Raw genomic sequence first — 19,119 nt, forward strand, 5'->3', positions numbered from 1 at the left:
TGGAAGACAAGAGTGTGCTAAAGCAGGCAAGAAGACTACTGCAAATTCAATGCTGTTTTTGCTTAATTCTGTGGATGGGTCCACAGTAACTAGAGGGTAAAGTGTAAACATCTATCATGGAACAGCAGGCTTCCTATCCCTCCAGTTGCCTTTAACATTATTCTAACCCCTTAGTTCCCAAATCCTCTTGCTCTGCAAGGTGTGATATAAATCCTGCTGAAATGCAAGCCATACTACTACTCACCCTTCTTGTTCTCTCTTCTAGGTTTTGCTTGGCATATTAATGTGAATCTCCCATGAGACGTGTGTATGAAGAGTAGATCACATCTTATGTAGATTCACTTTTTAGGAGATGCTAAATATATTGACTAAATGAAAATACACATGATAATTTAAAGACGTTCTGAGAAGCAGGCACTTCATTTAAGGTAATTTCATAATATTACGTGATCTTTTACTTCAGTTGACTGGTAATTTTAAAGTTTCAACTGTCAAATTACTACTTCGGAAAAGTGACTTGGATTTCAGTTCTAAATGCAGAAGCCAGAATGTTTTAATTGATTTAACTTAAATGAGTTAAACAAGTTGAACTCCTATATCGACAGTGTAAGATTACTGTTTAGCTGGTGACAATGGGAAAAAAAATATGGTTTAATTCCCACTTTCTGGATCAACATTTTTTTTTAATACACTGTATTAGCTTCTTTCTCTAAACAATGTGTGTGTGTGTTAGGATGTTATTAAGGCACCCAGATAGAGTGTGGTTAGAGGGATTTATCTATACAAGCAGTAAAAAGAAAAAAAAAAACCCATTCTATATTTTCTGGAACCTGAAAAATGTACATTATAAAAGCTGTTAAATTGATGAAAAGAAAGCAGTTTAAGTAAGACTTTGTTCATCTACTTATACTTCAGAGTAATGTTGATATATTTCATTTGTCTTTTATCCTCTTACCCATTCAAAGACTAAGTGAGCAAGTATTACTCTTGTCATTTAACTTTCAAATATGTACTTAGTTAACACCACTAACTTACTTTTAAACGTCAGACAACTTATGTTAATCTTGGCAATAAACTATATCTTAATAAAATGACAGAAAATAAGACATGTTAGTAAGATAAAGTAGAAATGGTTAAGGAACATTTAAGCATAGCTTTAGCATTCTGATAATCTTTGCTTCTGGATAGCTGCCTTGCCATATTTTTTTTTTTTTTAAAGTATAGCTGATTTACAATGCTGTGTTAATTTCTTTGACTTGTAATTTTTATTTGCAAAAATGTTTGTCTTGAGTTCTTTTAAAAATATCAGTGGTTAAACATCTTAAGCAGCACTTAGACAAACACTCTTGCTTCTTCACTAAAACACATTTGCAATTATTTCCTTCTGAAATTGTTAAGAGATGACTGCTGCTAGTAGATTTTCAAGTTCAATATTTACCAAATTATTAACTAATTGGATAAAATGTCTCCATGCTTTCAAGCCTTCAAACTGTTTCTAGGAGGACAACATACTCCAAAACTATCTGAAAAAGAGAACTTGTTAATCCAATCAGCACAGCATTTCACCAGATAGGATTATAAATTCTCTTTAGTTATATATAATTTCACTTAGAGCATTCTCTATGCTTCTTCACTAAATATTCCTGGAAAAACCTTAGAAACAGCAGCATGATAAAATGAGAGTATGTGTCAAATGCAAGGTACACTATAATATGAAATACTATTGTTAATTAGAAGTGATTCTGTAAGGCTAATATAGCTTACTCTATTTTACTACTGCTACAGAATTGAAAGACTCCCTCCCCTGCCCATATCATGTCATGCAAGCAGGAAAGCATGAAATGTCAAAACTGCCTAACATTAAAAAATAAGTCTCTTAATTTATTTGCATTCTAAAATAGAGCCCCTCACCTGAATCTCTTTTCCATTAGAAAATACTAATAAATAATGTACAGGATTTGTCAAGAGAATATAACATGCCCTTTAAAACTTTAAGTTCAATCACTATTTGTTTTCTACTATTATACTACATTTTGGCAGCATCTGTTTATTGGTCTGTCATTGCAGAATTGCAACTTAACAATAAACCAGTCTGACATTTTAGGTCTTGAAGATACATACCATATATATTTCTTTAAAAATAATCATACTTTTGTAAGCAATACTTTACAGTAGACACCTCAAAAATCTACCATAGATGGGAAACTTAAAACGAGAAAAATTTAAGTTCTAAATCTTTATACATATATATCCAGATTTCTATATATATTATATATACATACACAAGTATATATAAAATATATATAATCAGATTTGAAAAATGAACAAAAACTGGGCACTGTACATAAAGTCTTTTTGAAACTCAAACAATAGAAAACTCTTTAAACATTAAACAATTTTAATAAAAGTTTCTGTACAATGCTAAGCAGTTTTATTTACACATAGAAAATGTAATAGGAGTAGTGTTTGAAATTACAGAACTCCTTAAAATTTCAATGGCAGGTAAATCTGGAAAAAATAACAGCATTCCATTCACAAATATTTTCAAGCAATAAATACGTATTTATAAATAGTGTAAATTTACATCAGGATTAGAAACAAAAATCACAAATCTGAAGTTTATTCCTTAGTCTATGTGCAATCCATTATCTTTGTGACTTGGCTGTTAATTTTTTAAACATTTTATTTAGGAACCAGAAGTGTAATAACCGTCATGGTTTCAAAACAAGACAGAAAAACATAAAAGCAGTAAAAAAGTTCCTTACCTAACTTTTCACATTAAAAAAAAGTTGACCAAATGAAGACTTAAAATTTCTAACTACCTTACAAAGAAATGACCAGCTAGGCTAGTATTTTTTTCCAAGGAAAATTCTGAAGAGGGGAAAAGACAGATGAAAACCAATTCGTCAGCCCAGAAATAGAGAAATATAAAAGAGGTTGTCTTCAAGTCAGTAGTCTGTATGATGTCGCCAGTTTTGTCAGATATATACAAAACATGGAAATTATTATTTTGTTTCTGAAGAACAGCTGATCAGCTTTGTGAGAGTCCTGGAGTAGGAGCAAAGCTCTCCCCTGTCCAGTTGGTTGACACGCCGCACTTGGAAGGTTGCATAGACACAGTTTTCAGCCAGCAGCCTTACGAGATAGCTACAAAAACCAGTGGTGCAGAACTGGGTTACTTCCTGAATAGCAGAAAAGGTCTCATTTAATGTCCATGGAACAATATCAAGATGAGGAGGATGGTAATGGAGGAGCCTGAAAATGAAAAGTAAAGTATGTTACTTTGGTATATAAATTGTTAATAGTGTTTCCTAGTAGGGGAAATAACAATTCTCAACAAAGTTCAACTGCCTGCCACACTCTGTCCAGTATAACCTCCGTTACTGCCCCCCACCTGGCCAATTTTCCTAAGAGTCTGAGACCATTACCCTACTTAGTGTACCCTACATTTTGGTACTTCACCAATTAGTCAAAAACTCTTAAAATGTTATTAGGTTGACCATTTTTTGAAATTGCTTAAAAATTAAAAGAAGGCTTGTAAAAAATAATATAACAAATCAATCACAACTTCCTTGATGACTTGCTTCAGAACCTAATTCAACTAGATAGTGATTTTATTTAACAGGTAATTTTCTTCTTCTTCAAGCAATCTTGAAGACTATTCAAATAAAAATACCAGAAGCTAAACTTCAAAAATTCAGTTTCTGACCACATATATAAGAGAAAAACTACTGAAGGAATTCAACAATTCATAAATTATGTCTATTTCTTACTCATAAAACTATTGATGTGCTAGAGTAAAATGCTTTCCCCTAAGCATCTGCTGTTTAAAATTTAAAACTGTGTGCAATTTATAAAGGTACTTGAATTTCATAAGGTTATATAACGTACCAAGGAAGTTAAGCTCCATCAAATATTCTTGTAAAGTTACTACTTCTGGCAAGGACAAGGTTTTAAATAAATAAAATTAGCTCTAAAAGCAGAAGTTATTTAAAAGCATACATACTGACTCATTTTGTGGACACTAATAACCTATGTACACAAACATTTTCCTGAGATCAAATGACACAAAGGATGTGACAGTGTTCTAAAAGTACACAAAGATTTTAAAATGTAGTTACTGTGACATTATTTAGGGCTGGTCTCACTCAGGAATAAAAGTAAAAATAAAATATGTCAATTTCATAGAAATAAATACCTGGAAGTGGAGGAGGGGGCAATATGAGTATTTCCTCATGAAGTATCTAATGAGTCAAAGGAAAATTTAAATATTTCATTACCTCCTACTCATCAGGTAGAACAAATCCTGGTGCTTCCCTATCCAGCTAACTATGTACTCACATGTTGGTTTCACTTACTAATGTAAATTGGTCATAGACTTGCATCAGGTCCTCCATTTTGTACTGTTCTAGCACCACAAAATTTTCCAGGTTTCCACTTGTTTTTCTTGCACAATCTTGGCAATGCACTATGTAGGTCTTTCGAGAATTGCTCTCATTAGTGACAAAAAGCAGATTAAAAACCTCCACCTAGTTCATACAAGAGAAAAAGCATTCAATAGATACAGTAGTATTTATCTTATTGTACTTTACTATATAGAGTTCTACTTTACAAGGAGTTGTGGACAGTGATTACTGATTAAGAGTGGGTACTAAGACAAACATAGCTCTGTTTAAGAATCTTTAATAGGCTGGGTTTATTTTGTATCAGACCCAAAGACATAGGTGGGACTGCATCTTTAGGGGAGTGACCCAGGGGAATGACACACTCATTAAAACCACTGGCAAAAAGCCTAATTCAAAAGTTTGATCAGTCTATTTGTTTTAAATTCAAAACATCAGTATACAATCAGATGAAAGTGATCCTTACTTTCCTTCTACTTCTCAATGATAGCACTGTGTATGGATACTTGTCTTTCCCAATAGACTGAGCACCTCAAAGATGAAGACTATGTTTTACTCATCACTGAAACTCCAGAGCTTATCACAGAGCTTAGTGCTTAGCCAAACCTCAAAACAAACTTGATGGATTCAATCATCGCAAATAAAAATCAATGTCAAAATTACACAATTTCAAGGTTTGGAATGGATCATTAATATCCCTGGCTAATATATTCAATGAAAGAAAATTCTCATGACTTCATGTCTTCTTTGAAGTTATGTTAACTACAATCCCAGGATTAACCATGTTTTTCATTACTATCAATGAGCAATAGCAAATAACATAAACCTCATAATCTGAGTTGGAAAATTTGTGAACATTCTTCAACTTGTCCCTCACTTCTGCCATTTAATGAGTTGTCTTGTGAATTTTACCTTGAAATATCTTTTTAATTCCTCTCCTTCAATATTCCCACTGCTAGGTTCTACTTTAGGCCTTAGGATGACAACCTTTAACACCATTGCAATAGCTTCTTATCTCCATCCTCTCCAATCACTTTTCTCTCTGAAATACTTACCCAACTTGGGTACTTGCTCAGAAACTTTTGATGGCTTCAATGATCTCAGAGTTAAGTATCAAACTTCTTAAACTCATTCAAAATGCTCTGCAAACTTCCTACCAACCAAACTCATAAATGGAATTTACATAGTCTGTGTTCTAGTCACACTGAACTATTTATTTACCCTTTTCTGAAGAAATCATTCCATTTCCCATGCTGTTCCTACAGCTCATAAAAACATCCATTCTACTTTTATTTTTCTTTTATTGGAAAGGAAAATTTGCTTTATTTTTTTTAAATTTATTTTAATTGGAGGCTAATTACTTTACAATATTGTAGTGGTTTTTGCCATACATTAATCTTGATCATTTTTTAGTTACCTAAAATCATATTCATCCTTAGAGGATGGACTCAAATGTTAATACTTTGGTGAACTCATGCGAACACTAGAAGGGAAAACTCAGGTTATTTTCTCCCCTTAGTGTTTTCCTAACAGTCAGACCAACTTTGCATTCACCATAGTCTCATATACGTAGAACAGTTTATAATTTGTCTGCCCTAAGTAGGATGTAAGCTCCTTCAGAGCAGGTACCACATCTTTGTTTCTGCATCTCTTGCAAGCCTTGGCCACAGGAGAAGACTGACCAACGTACTGTGAATTGTACCAGGGAGAACTGAACAATGATCTGCCTGAAACTGTACTGAACTATATCCAGTTTACTGGCAACTGTCTACACCTGGAGTGTTCCCAGTTTAAAATTTCAAGATTTAACTTGACACTTATCATCTGTTAAACACAGCTGTCCCTCAGTATCCATGAGGATTGGTTCCAGGACCTTCCACGGGTACCAAAATCTAAGGATGCTCAAGTCCCTTACGAAAAATGGCATACTAACTGCATATAACCTATGCACATCCTCCTCTATATTTAAATCATCTCTAGATTACCTATAATACCTAAAACAAAATAGCTGTTGGTGTATGGCAAATTTAAGTCATGCTCTTTGGAACTTTTGGAATATCTTCCCAACCCCCAAATATTTTTGATCTGTGGTTGGTTGAATCCACAGATAGGAACCTGTGGATAGGGAGGGTCAAATGTTATCTACCAGATAAATGATTCTAGTAAATACTTTTAGAGTTAATTCAGTTAATTCACACTTAGTGAAATAGCATTTCACCAGAATAAAGTTTAATATAGTAGTTAAATAATAATATGGAACACAATGTCAATTTCAGTAAAATGCATTGCATAAAAAAGTACATTAAAAAAATAACTAGAGAAAAAAAAAAAAATAACTAAAGAGAAACCAAAACTGGAGAGGTAAGAGGTTTATAAAACAACTGAATAAGAACAATTATTTACCTCACAAATGCTACAGTAATGTGCTGGTTCTTCCTTTGTTCGCCCATGCCATATAATCTCTTTTCCTGCAGCAATGAGAGCTTCCCTCAATGTCTGACACTGCTTCAGAGTTCTCAGAAGACAATACCTAGAGTGTGGGGGAAAGTTATTCGTGACCAGCAACTGAATATTGAATATTTTCAGCATGAAGGAAGTAATGCCAAGAGATTCTAATATCTGTAACTTCATTTTTATTTCATCAATTTCTCAGATATCCTCCAATTTAAAAAATAAGACTAATGCTTAGCAGGTCTGACAATGACAGTTATTAGATCATTTAAAGTTGAGAATAATTGGCATCTGAATATCAAAATATAACAACCTGACCCCTTGTTTAAATATAAGTTGCTAATTTGGGCTCTTATCTGGGCAAGTCAATTAACCTCTTTGGGAGTCAATGTCTCACCCTTGAAACAAGGGTCTGAATCCCAGATGTGAATTCTATGATTTTAAATAAAGTAGGAAAGCACATTATTTCTATCAATACTACCTAGACACTTATAAACAGCATCACTAATATGGTTGCTTCTGAAACTTTTGATATATAAGCAAAAAAGTATTTATGGATAATAGTCACGATACAATACAAAAATGGTTTGTTTCACTGTAGTGTTGAAGACACTAAATTCCCTGATTTTGACTTGAATACTGTGAAATCTTTCATTCACATTAACATAATTGAACTTTCCTTATAATTTACACATTTTCTAAACTCATGCTAATGATACAGTAAATTCTCACAACTTTTGGTTTTCCTATAGTTTGCTATCATTACTTGGAGTTGTTTGCTAAGTTCTCTTACTCTCCTGTGAATCTTAGAGGCTCAGGTTCTTCATTTGAATAGAGAAACACTAGATGATCTGTATGGCACTTTTCAGCTCTAACAGTTGGAGACAATGAAAACACCCTAAAGAAAAGGAAATGGGTTTAGCAACTGAATGCTGTTTGAAAGTAAAGATCTTATCTGTTTTATGCATAGTCTACTCAGTGCTTAGGACAGTGCCAAACATGTAGTAGATGCTCAATAAATATATGACTATGGAACTACTAATATTTAAAGTATGATAAATTACAGCATTTTAAATTTCTCTTAATTTATATTTCCTTGCTATTTCATAAGTTACTAGGTTAAAATACTATAACTTATCAGAACCCACATAAGTTAAAAGCCAGTGTAAAAAATAGATGATTAAAGATAGTCTGATAACTTATTTAATAAACAAAAACTTAATAAACTTAAGCAAATTCCTTAAGCATCATATAGCAATTCTTGGGTGTTTAACTTATTTATAAACAAAATAATGCTTTACGACTATGGTTGCAATGGTGTGTGTGTGTGTGTGTGTGTGTGTGTGTGTGTGTGTGTGTGTGTGTGTGTGTGTGTGTGTGTGTGTGTGTGTGTGTGTAGCTATACCAGGGGAGGGGAGGAGCAAGTAAAATCTAACATGTTGCAATGGTGTGTGTGTGTGTGTGTGTGTGTGTGTGTGTGTGTGTGTGTGTGTGTGTAGCTATACCAGGGGAGGGGAGGAGCAAGTAAAAATCTAGAACATGTTTTGCAATGGTGTGTTGGTGTGTGTGTGTGTCGTGTGTGTGTGTGTGTGTGTGTTGGTCGTGTGTGTGTGTGTGTGTGTGTGTGTGTGTGTGTGTAGCTATACCAGGGGAGGGGAGGAGCAAGTAAAAATCTAGAACATGTTGCAATGGGGTGTGTGTGTGTGTGTGTGTGTGTGTGTGTGTGTGTGTGTGTGTGTGTGTGTGTGTGTGTGTGTGTGTGTGTGTGTGTAGCTATACCAGGGGAGGGGAGGAGCAAGTAAAAATCTAGAACATGGCAAAAACAGAGAGCATATAAACTCAGGCTTTGCTGCTAGTTCTTGAACAGTACCTGCTCCTCCGTCCTTCCCTCCCTGTGTCCCATACACTTCTCTGTGAAGACACTGATCTAACTGAATAAGTTTTTAAAGCAGGGCTTCACAATAAGGTCTTTTTCACAGGAAAATAACGCCCAAAACTCGGCAGATATCTTTGGAGATTTATAGACTCCACTAGGCTCCCACATGGGAAAATAAACAAAAATAATAAAAATGAATAAATAATTAAAAATAAGAACCAGACAGGAAGCATGGTATTAGATACTTGGCACATATTATACCATTTAAGGCTGGTGCAGGAGGCACTGTTATCTCCACTCTACAAATAAGGAAACTAGGGCACTAGGACCCAGAGAAGCTGATACTATAAAGCTATTTTTGAGTAGTTGGACTGTTGTTGTTTAGTTGCTCAGTTGTGTCTGACTCTTTGAGACCCTAAGACTATAGGCTGCCAGGCTCCTCTGTCCATGGGATTTCCCAGGCAAGAATACTGGAGTGGGTTGCTATTTCTTTCTCCAGGGGATCTTCGGGACCCAGGGATCAAATTTGCATTTCCTACATTTGATGGGTGGATTCTTTATCACTGAGCCACCTGGGAAGCCCTATTGGGCTAGGGGTTTGTAAAAGCAAAAAATCTCAAGTTTCCCCTCACTATCTTACACTGTACTATCATCTTTGTGGTCTCCTTTCACATCTTCTTACCCCCCCCACCCCCCGCCTTCTCTTTTGAAGATGAGGTTCTCAGTCAGCACAGTTCTCCCTCCACAAACACAGAGCCTTGGTTCTGTGGAGTCTTACGCCACTCTTTACTCAGCAAATGAACTTTCAGTTCCAATGCTACTACTTTGGCAGGTAGATTGCAGTTTATAATTTATGCAGTTTATTATTTATAATAGTTTCATTTAGAAAAAAGGTAATATACTACTCTTCTGCAAACAATAAAGGGTTAGAGCTAAGGCTGCTAAGAATAAATCCTAAGCCAACAGTATTTTGCTTCTGAAATCACAGCTCCAGAATTTTTATTTTGTGAGATACAGGACTCTAAGAAAACCAACAGCTCTATTAATTTGATTTGACAATGAATAACCAAATTGCGGTTTCCCCTTTGCCCTTATGTTTTTTCCTTAACAGTAAAATTTTTTGTTCCTTCCCATTTTCAAAAGGTAGTGGTTGGAATAGAAGAAGAATTGAGGGAGACAGAGGCTCTTCTGGAGTCCACAGCAATGAGCAGGTCCTCAAGAAGGAATCTGATTTAACTGAAGGGCAGGGGAAAATAAATAGAAAATAAAGAGATTTAAGGAAAAGATCCTAGGAAAGATACACATATAATAGTCAAAATTTGACTTAACAGTAATCTGTTCTGCTTTGAATAATCCCAGACTGATTTTATATGAAGACAATGTTTGAGTGTATTGAGGAGCTAAAAAGTAAAAGTCAAATAAAATAAGGGTTGCAGGGTTGCAGTTTCCTCATTTTAGTTTTGTGGAATTTTAACAAGTTTATTGCATAGCAATTAAGAATTCAGTTTGTTGAACCTATCTATGAAACAGCAAGAGATTCATAGACATGGTGAAAAGATTTGCAACTGCTAAAGGGGGAGGGGGAGGGGAATTGGGGAGGGATGGACTAGGAAATTGGAATTAGTAGATGTAAACTATTACATATAGAATGGATAAATGACAAGGTCCTACGTATAGCACAGGTAACTCTATTCAATATCTTGAGATAAATCATAATGGAAAAAGACTGTAAGAAAGAAAGTATACATGTGTGTAACTGGGACTTCCCTGGAGGTTCAGTGGTTAAGACTCCATGCTTCCAATGCAGGGGGCACAGGTCTGATCCCTGGTTGGGGAACTAAGATCTCACATGCTGAAAGGTATGGCTAACTACATATATATAACTAAATCACTTTGCTATATGGCAGAAATTAACACAACACTGCAAATCAACTATATTTCAATAAAAAAATTCAATCTGTCAAAAAGCAAAATAATAAATTACTAGCAAAAAGTTTAAGAAGATAGAAGATGCTGTTTCAAATGCATCTCAAGGACAGGGTCAGAAATTTCAGCATTTCAGGAGCTAGAGAAGTTGGGAATCAAACTTCCCTTTAACCTTGCAAGATCAGTCAGGATCAATCTGGTTTTAGGACTAATGTTTTCAGTTGTTTGGATAAAAGACTACACAAAAAGCAAGGGCTATTAAAGGCAGATTTGGCTTGGAAGAAAATCACAAGAGGCTGACTGAGGGCTGGATGTATTTGAGGTCATAAAGAACATAATCCTACCAAAAACCCATTTGGCAAAAATGAAACCTAAAGTGGGATGGAATTTTAGAAAATTGCTTACCATAGGCAATAGAAATGAAAATATACTTGAAATATTACAATAAAAAAAACTGAAGACAATGAGGACAAATGATTATACACAGTATAATCATAAATCAATACATGAGGCAAAAGACAGACTTAGTATGTCATGGATGCTAAAAGGAGAGGGAGGTAGAACTCACAAAAGTTTTCATAAAGAAGTTGCCAATTAAAAAAAATCAGTAAGAAGTTGCCGATTTAGATGAGATAGGAAAGAGAAGTGGGAGGAAGGCACCTTCCAGGCAAAAGGAATTCCATGAGCAAAGGTAGTGTGGGGATTATTTAGGGACTAAACAATGGTTCTTATGACTTTAATCTTGGGATGAGGTTTCTGGACTAGGAGAATAAAGGAGTGAAGCCAGAGTGATATTAGATTATGCTAAAGTTAACACTAGGATTACTACTCTTGACACTTTGGGGGTAACCTAAGGTTTTCAAAGTAAGTTCCCAAATATTGCTGTGGAGGTAAGAAGCAGCATGGTTTAACTTGATATGGCACTTCTAAAGTCTTTATGGTAACAATCTCTGCCACTAAGCAGCAGATGATATATAACCTTTGAAAGTATGTAACTTTTAAAAGTATACCAAGTACCACCTTGCCTTGCCCAATCTGTCTTACTGAAAGAGCCATGTAGGCAGTGAGCCAACAGGTAAGCCCTCAAAACTTGCCACGTTTCACTCCAGAGATAGATTCACCTAGACAGTAGTGAGTGTCTGAATGTCAGTAAGTCATCTAACAGCTTCATTCAAACCAACCACATGGCTGAAAATCAAGGTCTCAGTCAATGAAGAAATGACTATCTTAAGAATTTTAAACTCTCAGAAAAAACAAGCATGAAAGCAAATATGTGTTACCATGAGAATGGAGAGCTTTTGGATTTTTTAGATTTTGTTTGCTCAATGTTATCACAAAACACTGTATGGTTAAACATAACCCAAGGACAACAGCACTAGAATCTATGCTATGTGGCAATACCACTTACTCAGTTATTAGGCCAATAAGCTATGACTGTAGAGTTGTAGAACACTTAATATATCTACTGAAACATGGGAATCAAAGGAAAAAGGTAACAGTTTGCTTTAATTTATACTAAAAAACTCAGTGCTAGTGATAAAGTATATATTATGTAGATAACAGGGTAGATAGGATAATAATCTATAATATGTTTGTGAAAAAAAAAAAAGGCAACAAAAATATTATTAGTTCTAAAAGAGATCAAATCTAGACTAGGGTGTCCCTAACTTGTCTGAATCATGGGATTCATCTAGATCACTGTGAAAGATATTCCCAGGGTTCTTCACACAGAGCTTTGAATTTATTTATTAGGAACAGAGTCTAGAAATCAATTTTAGTAAGGGTCTCAAGTGATTCTTATGATTAGACAAGTAAGAACCAGTTGAACCTCTTACTTCATTAGAAATGACGTCTAAAATCTGTAACAATATTTTTCAGCAAATCACCATGTTTTTATGATCAGAGCCATGAGAGATCACAGACAAAAAGCCACAGAAAAGCTCCTATGAAAGAGCACAGATTCTGGAGCTAGACTCCCTGGGTTCATACCCCAGCTCTACACACAAGTCTCAGTTTCCTCCAATGTAAAGAGGGCACATCTAACTATATACTATTATGAGTACATATGTTATATACATGCTTAGATTAGTGCCTAGAAGTCAGTGATCAATATTTGAACTTAAGTGAAAATTTTCAATTGTGTTAAAATAATTAATGACTATTTTTTTAATTTGAAAAAAGTGTGTGATGAATGCCAACTGAAAGTGTAATAGTTATACCTAAAAGAACATAGATCATTTAAAGGGTGCTTGTCTAGATATATTTTATATATCCTAATATATATGTCCCTAATATATTTTAGAGGAATACCTAGATAGCATATTAAAAAGCAGAGACATTACTTTGCCAACAAAGTTCCGTCTAGTCAAGGCTATAGTTTTTCCAGTGGTCATGTATGGATGAGAGAGTTGGACTGTAAAGAAAGCTGAGCACCGAAAAATTGATGCTTTTGAACTGTGGTGTTGGAGAAGACTCTTGAGAGTCCCTTGGACTGCAAGGAGATCCAACCAGTCCATCCTAAAGGGGATCAGTCCTGGATGTTCTTTGGAAGGACTGATGCTGAAGCTGAAACTCCAATACTTTGGCCACCTCATGCAAAGAGTTGACTCACTGGAAAAGACCCTGATGCTGGGAGGGATTGGGGGCAGGAGGAGAAGGGGACGACAGAGGATGAGATGGCTGGATGGCATCGCCGACTCAATGGACATGAGTTTGAGTAAACTCCGGGAGTCGGTGATGGACAGGGAGGCCTGGCGTGCTGCGATTCATGGGGTCGCAAAGAGTCGGACACGACTAAGTGACTGAACTGAACGGAAGATATACTAACATGGAAAGATAGTCATAGTTCACTGAAGTGAAGGAAGAGTTCAGTAGCTTTGCATTTATTGTCTTCCTTAATGCATTTCTTTGTGTGGGCACTGGTCTACTTTAAGGATAGCTAATGGTTCAGAAAACTCAACAGCTAACACCTTAGCAGGGATTACCTATCAGCCAGCTAAGAAGATACACAGCCAGCTAAAAGATACAAATGTGTATCTCAGACTCCTTTTCTAAATAATAGAACCATTTATCTATCTGGTGGTTATATTAAAAAGATTCCCATTCAAGAAGGAGGTGGGAGGGGGGATCGGGATGGGGAATACATGTAACTCCATGGCTGATTCATGTCAATGTATGACAAAACCCACTGCAATGTTGTGAAGCAATCAGCCTCCAACTAATAAAAATAATTGGAAAAAAAAAAAAAAGATTCCCATTCAAACATCATAAAAGGAATTAAGAGTTCTACCTGCCTAGAGGCAGCCAAGCTGGTAATCATCACTTCCCATATCTAACCCAGTTATTCTTTTCTTCCTTTACTCCCAGTTTCATCAACAAGAATAAATATCTCACTGCATGGCCCAAGTCAAAACCCCAGAAATCCTGATTCCCCTCTCACCTCCACCACTCAATTAATCAATACATCTATTTTTATCTTCTATCCTTTGTCTTCCTTCTTATCTGAAATATAACAAATACCTTCTAATATGCCTCTAAATCTTCCGCCCTCCACTGAGTACTTATCTTGCTGGCAAGTGATCTAACACGCAAATTTGATTATTAAAAAGATTAAAAATTCTAAAGGCTTCTCATTAGCAGCTGCTGTCTATGTTAAGTCTACTTGAAATGTTTAGCAACAAAATTTTAAATCTATACTCTTTAGCTGATATAAATGATCCAGTAGGGCTTAATCCTGAGAGACATTTTAAAGTTTAGTCTAAAGAAAAAGAAACTAAGCTTGTTTGCAGTATATGGGGTATGTGGAAAAAAGTTTATGTTCATTAAAACAGTGGAAGGAAACCAAAAGAGATGTTAATGCACTAAGCTTCCACGAAAATGTTCCTAAGGAGTTAGGCTCTGAACTTTTCAAGTCAAGTTCATTGCAGTATGAAATGAAAGAAGTAATCAAGATAATGAGTATTCCTCTGACTCATGCCAATGTAGGAGACATCTGGAAGAATGTGAAGGAGAGTATGAAGATGACTGTATTTTAGAAACACAGCTAGGATGTAGAAATTTTGAGATTTACTAAATGACTTACTTAGATAAATGACTTTATGAAATTACAAGGCTCCAAAAGATTCAACTTGAATTTAAAAGTACAAAGAAAAAAACAAGAATGATATTGACTTTTAAAAATAACTATAGGTAATTCATGCTCAAAATGATAACAAAGGATTAGTAGGTGACAACAGGAGAGAACATCATGTCCCATTATTAATCACTTGGTGCAAATACAGTTCATAATTTTTCATAATCCCAAATTTTTCATAAACTTTGCATAAACTCACTGGTGTTGAAACTCGACCTGGGGCTTTTTAGAGTTTTTACTTAGCTCATCAGAGTGACTATTTATGTTTTACTGTAGAAATATTAATGTATTTGATTCCAGGATACTGCCATAAACTGGTGGGAAGGTAAAATAAACACACTAAGGATTTCAGAATATCAAAACGTATTTGGTCTAAGGGGTCTGGGATAAAGGACTATGGAGCTGTAGTACTACTTTAGTCTTTTCTAAAATGTTCCCCTCTCTAAGAAGTGCCTTCCTCTGTGCTCTCCCATGGTTTTTGTTTTAAAACAGTTATCTCCATCATTAAACCAAAGATCATGTATTTTTAACATTTTGACTATTCCCCCCATTTATTTTAAGCAGTCTGAGAAGTGATCAGATCCTTCTATCACCTAGCACAATACCCAAGTTCCAACTCAGTTTATAGATTAAACAAATAAAAGAATGAAAAGAACTGGGTAGAGTTGAATGAGTGAGTGTATATGAAGGCACAGGTAAATTTTGCTTAGATTCTTTATGGTTGGGCAGACTTACTATTTAACCATGAAAACCTAAAAATCACACATTTTAAGTTCACACTATTTAAGAATTAAAAGCAGTAATGCAAGGAGAAAGCTAAGAAAGAACACCTTTGCAAATCTTCTCCATTCACTTCTTACATCTAGCAGATATTTTTTCTTTGAAAACAGCCTACAATTCGTATCATCAAATGTACAATGAATCAATACTTTACTGAAAGATAATTCAAAGGAGGAGAAAGGTGGGTGTAAAAATTGCAGTTCACAGTGAAGATGGCTTAAGATACCAAGTGGTAAAAGTAAGTAGAAAATTCAAGCACACATCTAAATAAAGTGGAGAAATGGCTGACAAGAGAAGTGCGGGTCAGATATAAGGTACAAATGGGGATTTGAAAGAAAGTTTGTATCTGCGCCTTTGTATGTTTAGAATAGTTTGTTGTTGCTGGTGGCCTCAGCAAGAGAAGTGACAGGAGCATACTGAGGTAGAAAGTCAAAATACTGTGGATGGTGGAGTGAACAGGAAGGAGATGAAGAAAATGACTCAAAGTAGAGGAAAGGAACTATAAGGGAGGACCATTTCTTAAAAATTGGTATAGCTCACGAGCCAGTGCAAGCACTGCTTTGTTTGCTGGCAGAGTACTAGATTTGAGGAGCAAAGCAATGATGTGGATACAGTTTTACAGTGAAACTGAGCTTGTGGGAAAAGACTCCCTCTCTATTTTTGTAACAATACATTCTCTGTGTTCTCTTCCAACCTTTACCTAATTCTCCTATTTGCTTTTCTTAAATAGAAGTATTTCCCCAAGTTCTGTCCCTAACTCCACCCATCCCCTTCTTCTCAAGGCCATCTCAAACCACTAGCTAGAAGACCCCCTAGTCAGTCAGCTCTGACTTTGCTCTCTGGAATCCTGCTATTTCCTACAGCTTCTGAAAAACTACAGCTTCTGATAGACCAGCTTCTATACAACTACTTCACTGGCTCTTCAAACCTGTTACTGTTTCAAAATGAAGCTCCATGTCATAGATGCATGCAAGTAGCTTTTACGTAAGACAGATATGGGCTTAAATCTTGGCTCTAACCAAACGGGTGACCATGGGATGTGGAGAGGCACACCTGAAATACAGCCTGGGAACCATTTTGCTCAGTGCCTGGCTAAGGATCAAGCTCAGTTTACTAACTAACATTATTACTAAACCATTTAGAACCCAGAATTGTATCTTATCATCCAGAAGCTACATTCCATTTAACTACCAGAAACATCTTTATGAGACTCAAATTAGATCTTATTAGTTAAAAACTTACTCAAAGCTCTCCAACAGAAAAAACTTAAGTCTGGCACACAATATGTGATTTGCCACTAGGTACTTTCTACTACTCATCACACACATTGTGCTCAAGCCAGAATGTATGATCAGCTGTTTTCAACACACACACACACACACACACACACACACACACACACACACACACACACACACACACACACACACACACACACACACACACACACACACACACACACACACAGTGGAGCTGTATCATACAATATATACATTTCAGAGAATTCCTTGGTGGTCCAGTGGTTAGGACTCCAAGCTCCCACTACAATATATATATATTTCAACGTGTGCAAATACACAGTAGGGAAATCAGGAGGGAGGGCAAAGGAGGTAGGTGTTAGGGAGAAAATGAGAGCAGGAGGAAGTGAAGAAGTCTAAAGTTGAGTATGAATTTACCACCTCTAGGCAGCTGGATTTCCTCTAAGCTTCTCACAATGTAAGCAGCTTATCATGCTGAGTAAGATTTCAGAGTTAGTATAACAGGGCCGCTCCATGAAAGTCAAATATTTTGCCTGGTGCTCTACTGAAGAAAAGGGATTTATTCCTTCATTTGAGGAAAACATGACTGTGTTGGACCAAACAAGACATGGTACTATTTTATGGATGAAGTGAAGAACCTTTCTAATGGTTCAAGAGTTTGGTCTTAAATTGGCTTTAGATGCTATACTTCTATCTTCTCCCTGCCTCCACATCTTCACCCTTCACACAAAATATCTGCCTCCCAGAATACACAGACTGCTCTGACTCCCTGGGGCTGGAAAGTACTGAGTGGATCTGTTGTGTTTCTTTCAGTCTGTTTATTTTATGCATTAACTTTTACTTCAAGACAGGAACTATGCCATGTGTGTGTGTATGTATGTATGTGTATATATATATGTATGTATGTGTGTATATATATATATACACACACACACATATATACACAATACATACATACATATATATATATATATATATAAAACACTCTCAGTGCCTAACCCAGAGTCTTGAATATAGTCAGCAAATACTCATTAAATAAAAAGAAAGTACAAATAAAAGGAGCAATGGTGGCTGGCAAAATCCTAAATGTATTTAGGGAATTGGGATCAAATGATAGGTAGATTAGACCAAAAGGCAGAGGAGTCAAGAGATCAAACTGTCAACATCCTTTGGATCAATAGAAAAAGCAAGAGAATTTCAAAAAGACATCAACTTCTGCTTCACTGACTACACTAAAGCCTTTAACTGTGTGGGTCACAACAAACTGTGGAAAATTCTTAAAGAGATGGGAATATCAGATCACCTTACCTGCCTTGTGAGAAATCTATATGCAAGTCAAGAACCAATGGTTCGAACCAGACACAGAACAACAGATTGGTTCCAAATGGGGGAAGGAGTACATCAAAACTGTATATTGTCACCCTGCTTATTTAACTTATATGCATAGTACATCATGCAAAATGATGGAGTGGATGAAGCACAAGCTGGAATCAAGGTTGCCAGAAGAAGTATGCAGATATGCAGATGACACCACCCTTTTGGCAGAAAGCGAAGAACTAAAGAGCCCCTTGATCAAAGTGAAAGAGAGTGAAAAGGCTGGCTTAACTCAACGTTCAGAAAATTAAGATCATGGCATCTGATCCCATCTCTTCATAGCAAATAGATGGGGAAACAGTGGAAACAGTGACAGACTTTAGTTTTTTGGGCTCTAAAATCACTGCAGATGGTGACTGCAGCCATGAAATTAAAAGACGCTTACTCCTTGGAAGGAAAGCAATGACCAACCTAGACAGCATATTAAAAAGCAGAGACATTACTTTGCCAACAGAGGTCCGTCTAGTCAAAGCTAAGGCTTTTCCAGTAGTCATGTATGGATGTGAGAGTTGGACTCTAAAGAAACCTGAGTGCCAAAGAACTGATGCTTTTGAACTGTGGTGTTGGAGAAGACTCTTGAGAGTCCCTAGGACTGCAAGGAGATCCAACCAGTCCATCCTAAAGGAAATCAGTCCTGAATATCCATTGGAAGGACTGATGCTGAATGAAGCTAAAACTCCAATACTTTGGCCACCTGATTTGAAGAACTGACTCATGTGAAGAGACTCTGATGCTGGGAAAGACTGAAGGCGGGAGGAGAAGGGGACGAGAGAGGATGAGATGGTTGCATGGCATCACTGACTCAATGGACATGAGTTTGAATAAACTCTAGGAACTGGTGATGAACAGGGAGGCCTGGTGTGCTGCAGTGCATGGTGTCACAAAGAGCTGGACACGACTGAGTGACTGAACTGAACT

The 19,119-nt window shown here is 36.1% G+C and overlaps 1 protein-coding gene across 8 annotated transcripts in view; it reads right to left on the reverse strand.

The window, feature by feature from the left end:
• Positions 1-3,043: 3,043 nt before the first annotated feature.
• KDM6A (lysine demethylase 6A) overlaps positions 3,044-19,119 on the reverse strand; it is a 180,329-nt gene continuing 164,253 nt past the window's right edge. For all 8 annotated transcript variants that reach the window (XM_043459029.1, XM_043459026.1, XM_043459025.1 and 5 more), the window contains 3 exons: positions 6,807-6,933; positions 4,359-4,529; positions 3,044-3,255 (listed from right to left, as the gene is read on the reverse strand). In XM_043459029.1, the coding sequence (XP_043314964.1) occupies positions 3,226-3,255; positions 4,359-4,529; positions 6,807-6,933 (328 nt within the window). In that variant the 3' untranslated portion in view covers positions 3,044-3,225. The remainder of the gene's footprint in view (positions 3,256-4,358; positions 4,530-6,806; positions 6,934-19,119) is intronic.

The sequence above is a fragment of the Cervus canadensis genome, chromosome X, assembly GCF_019320065.1.
Source record: "Cervus canadensis isolate Bull #8, Minnesota chromosome X, ASM1932006v1, whole genome shotgun sequence".
Classification (NCBI taxonomy): domain Eukaryota; kingdom Metazoa; phylum Chordata; class Mammalia; order Artiodactyla; family Cervidae; genus Cervus; species Cervus canadensis.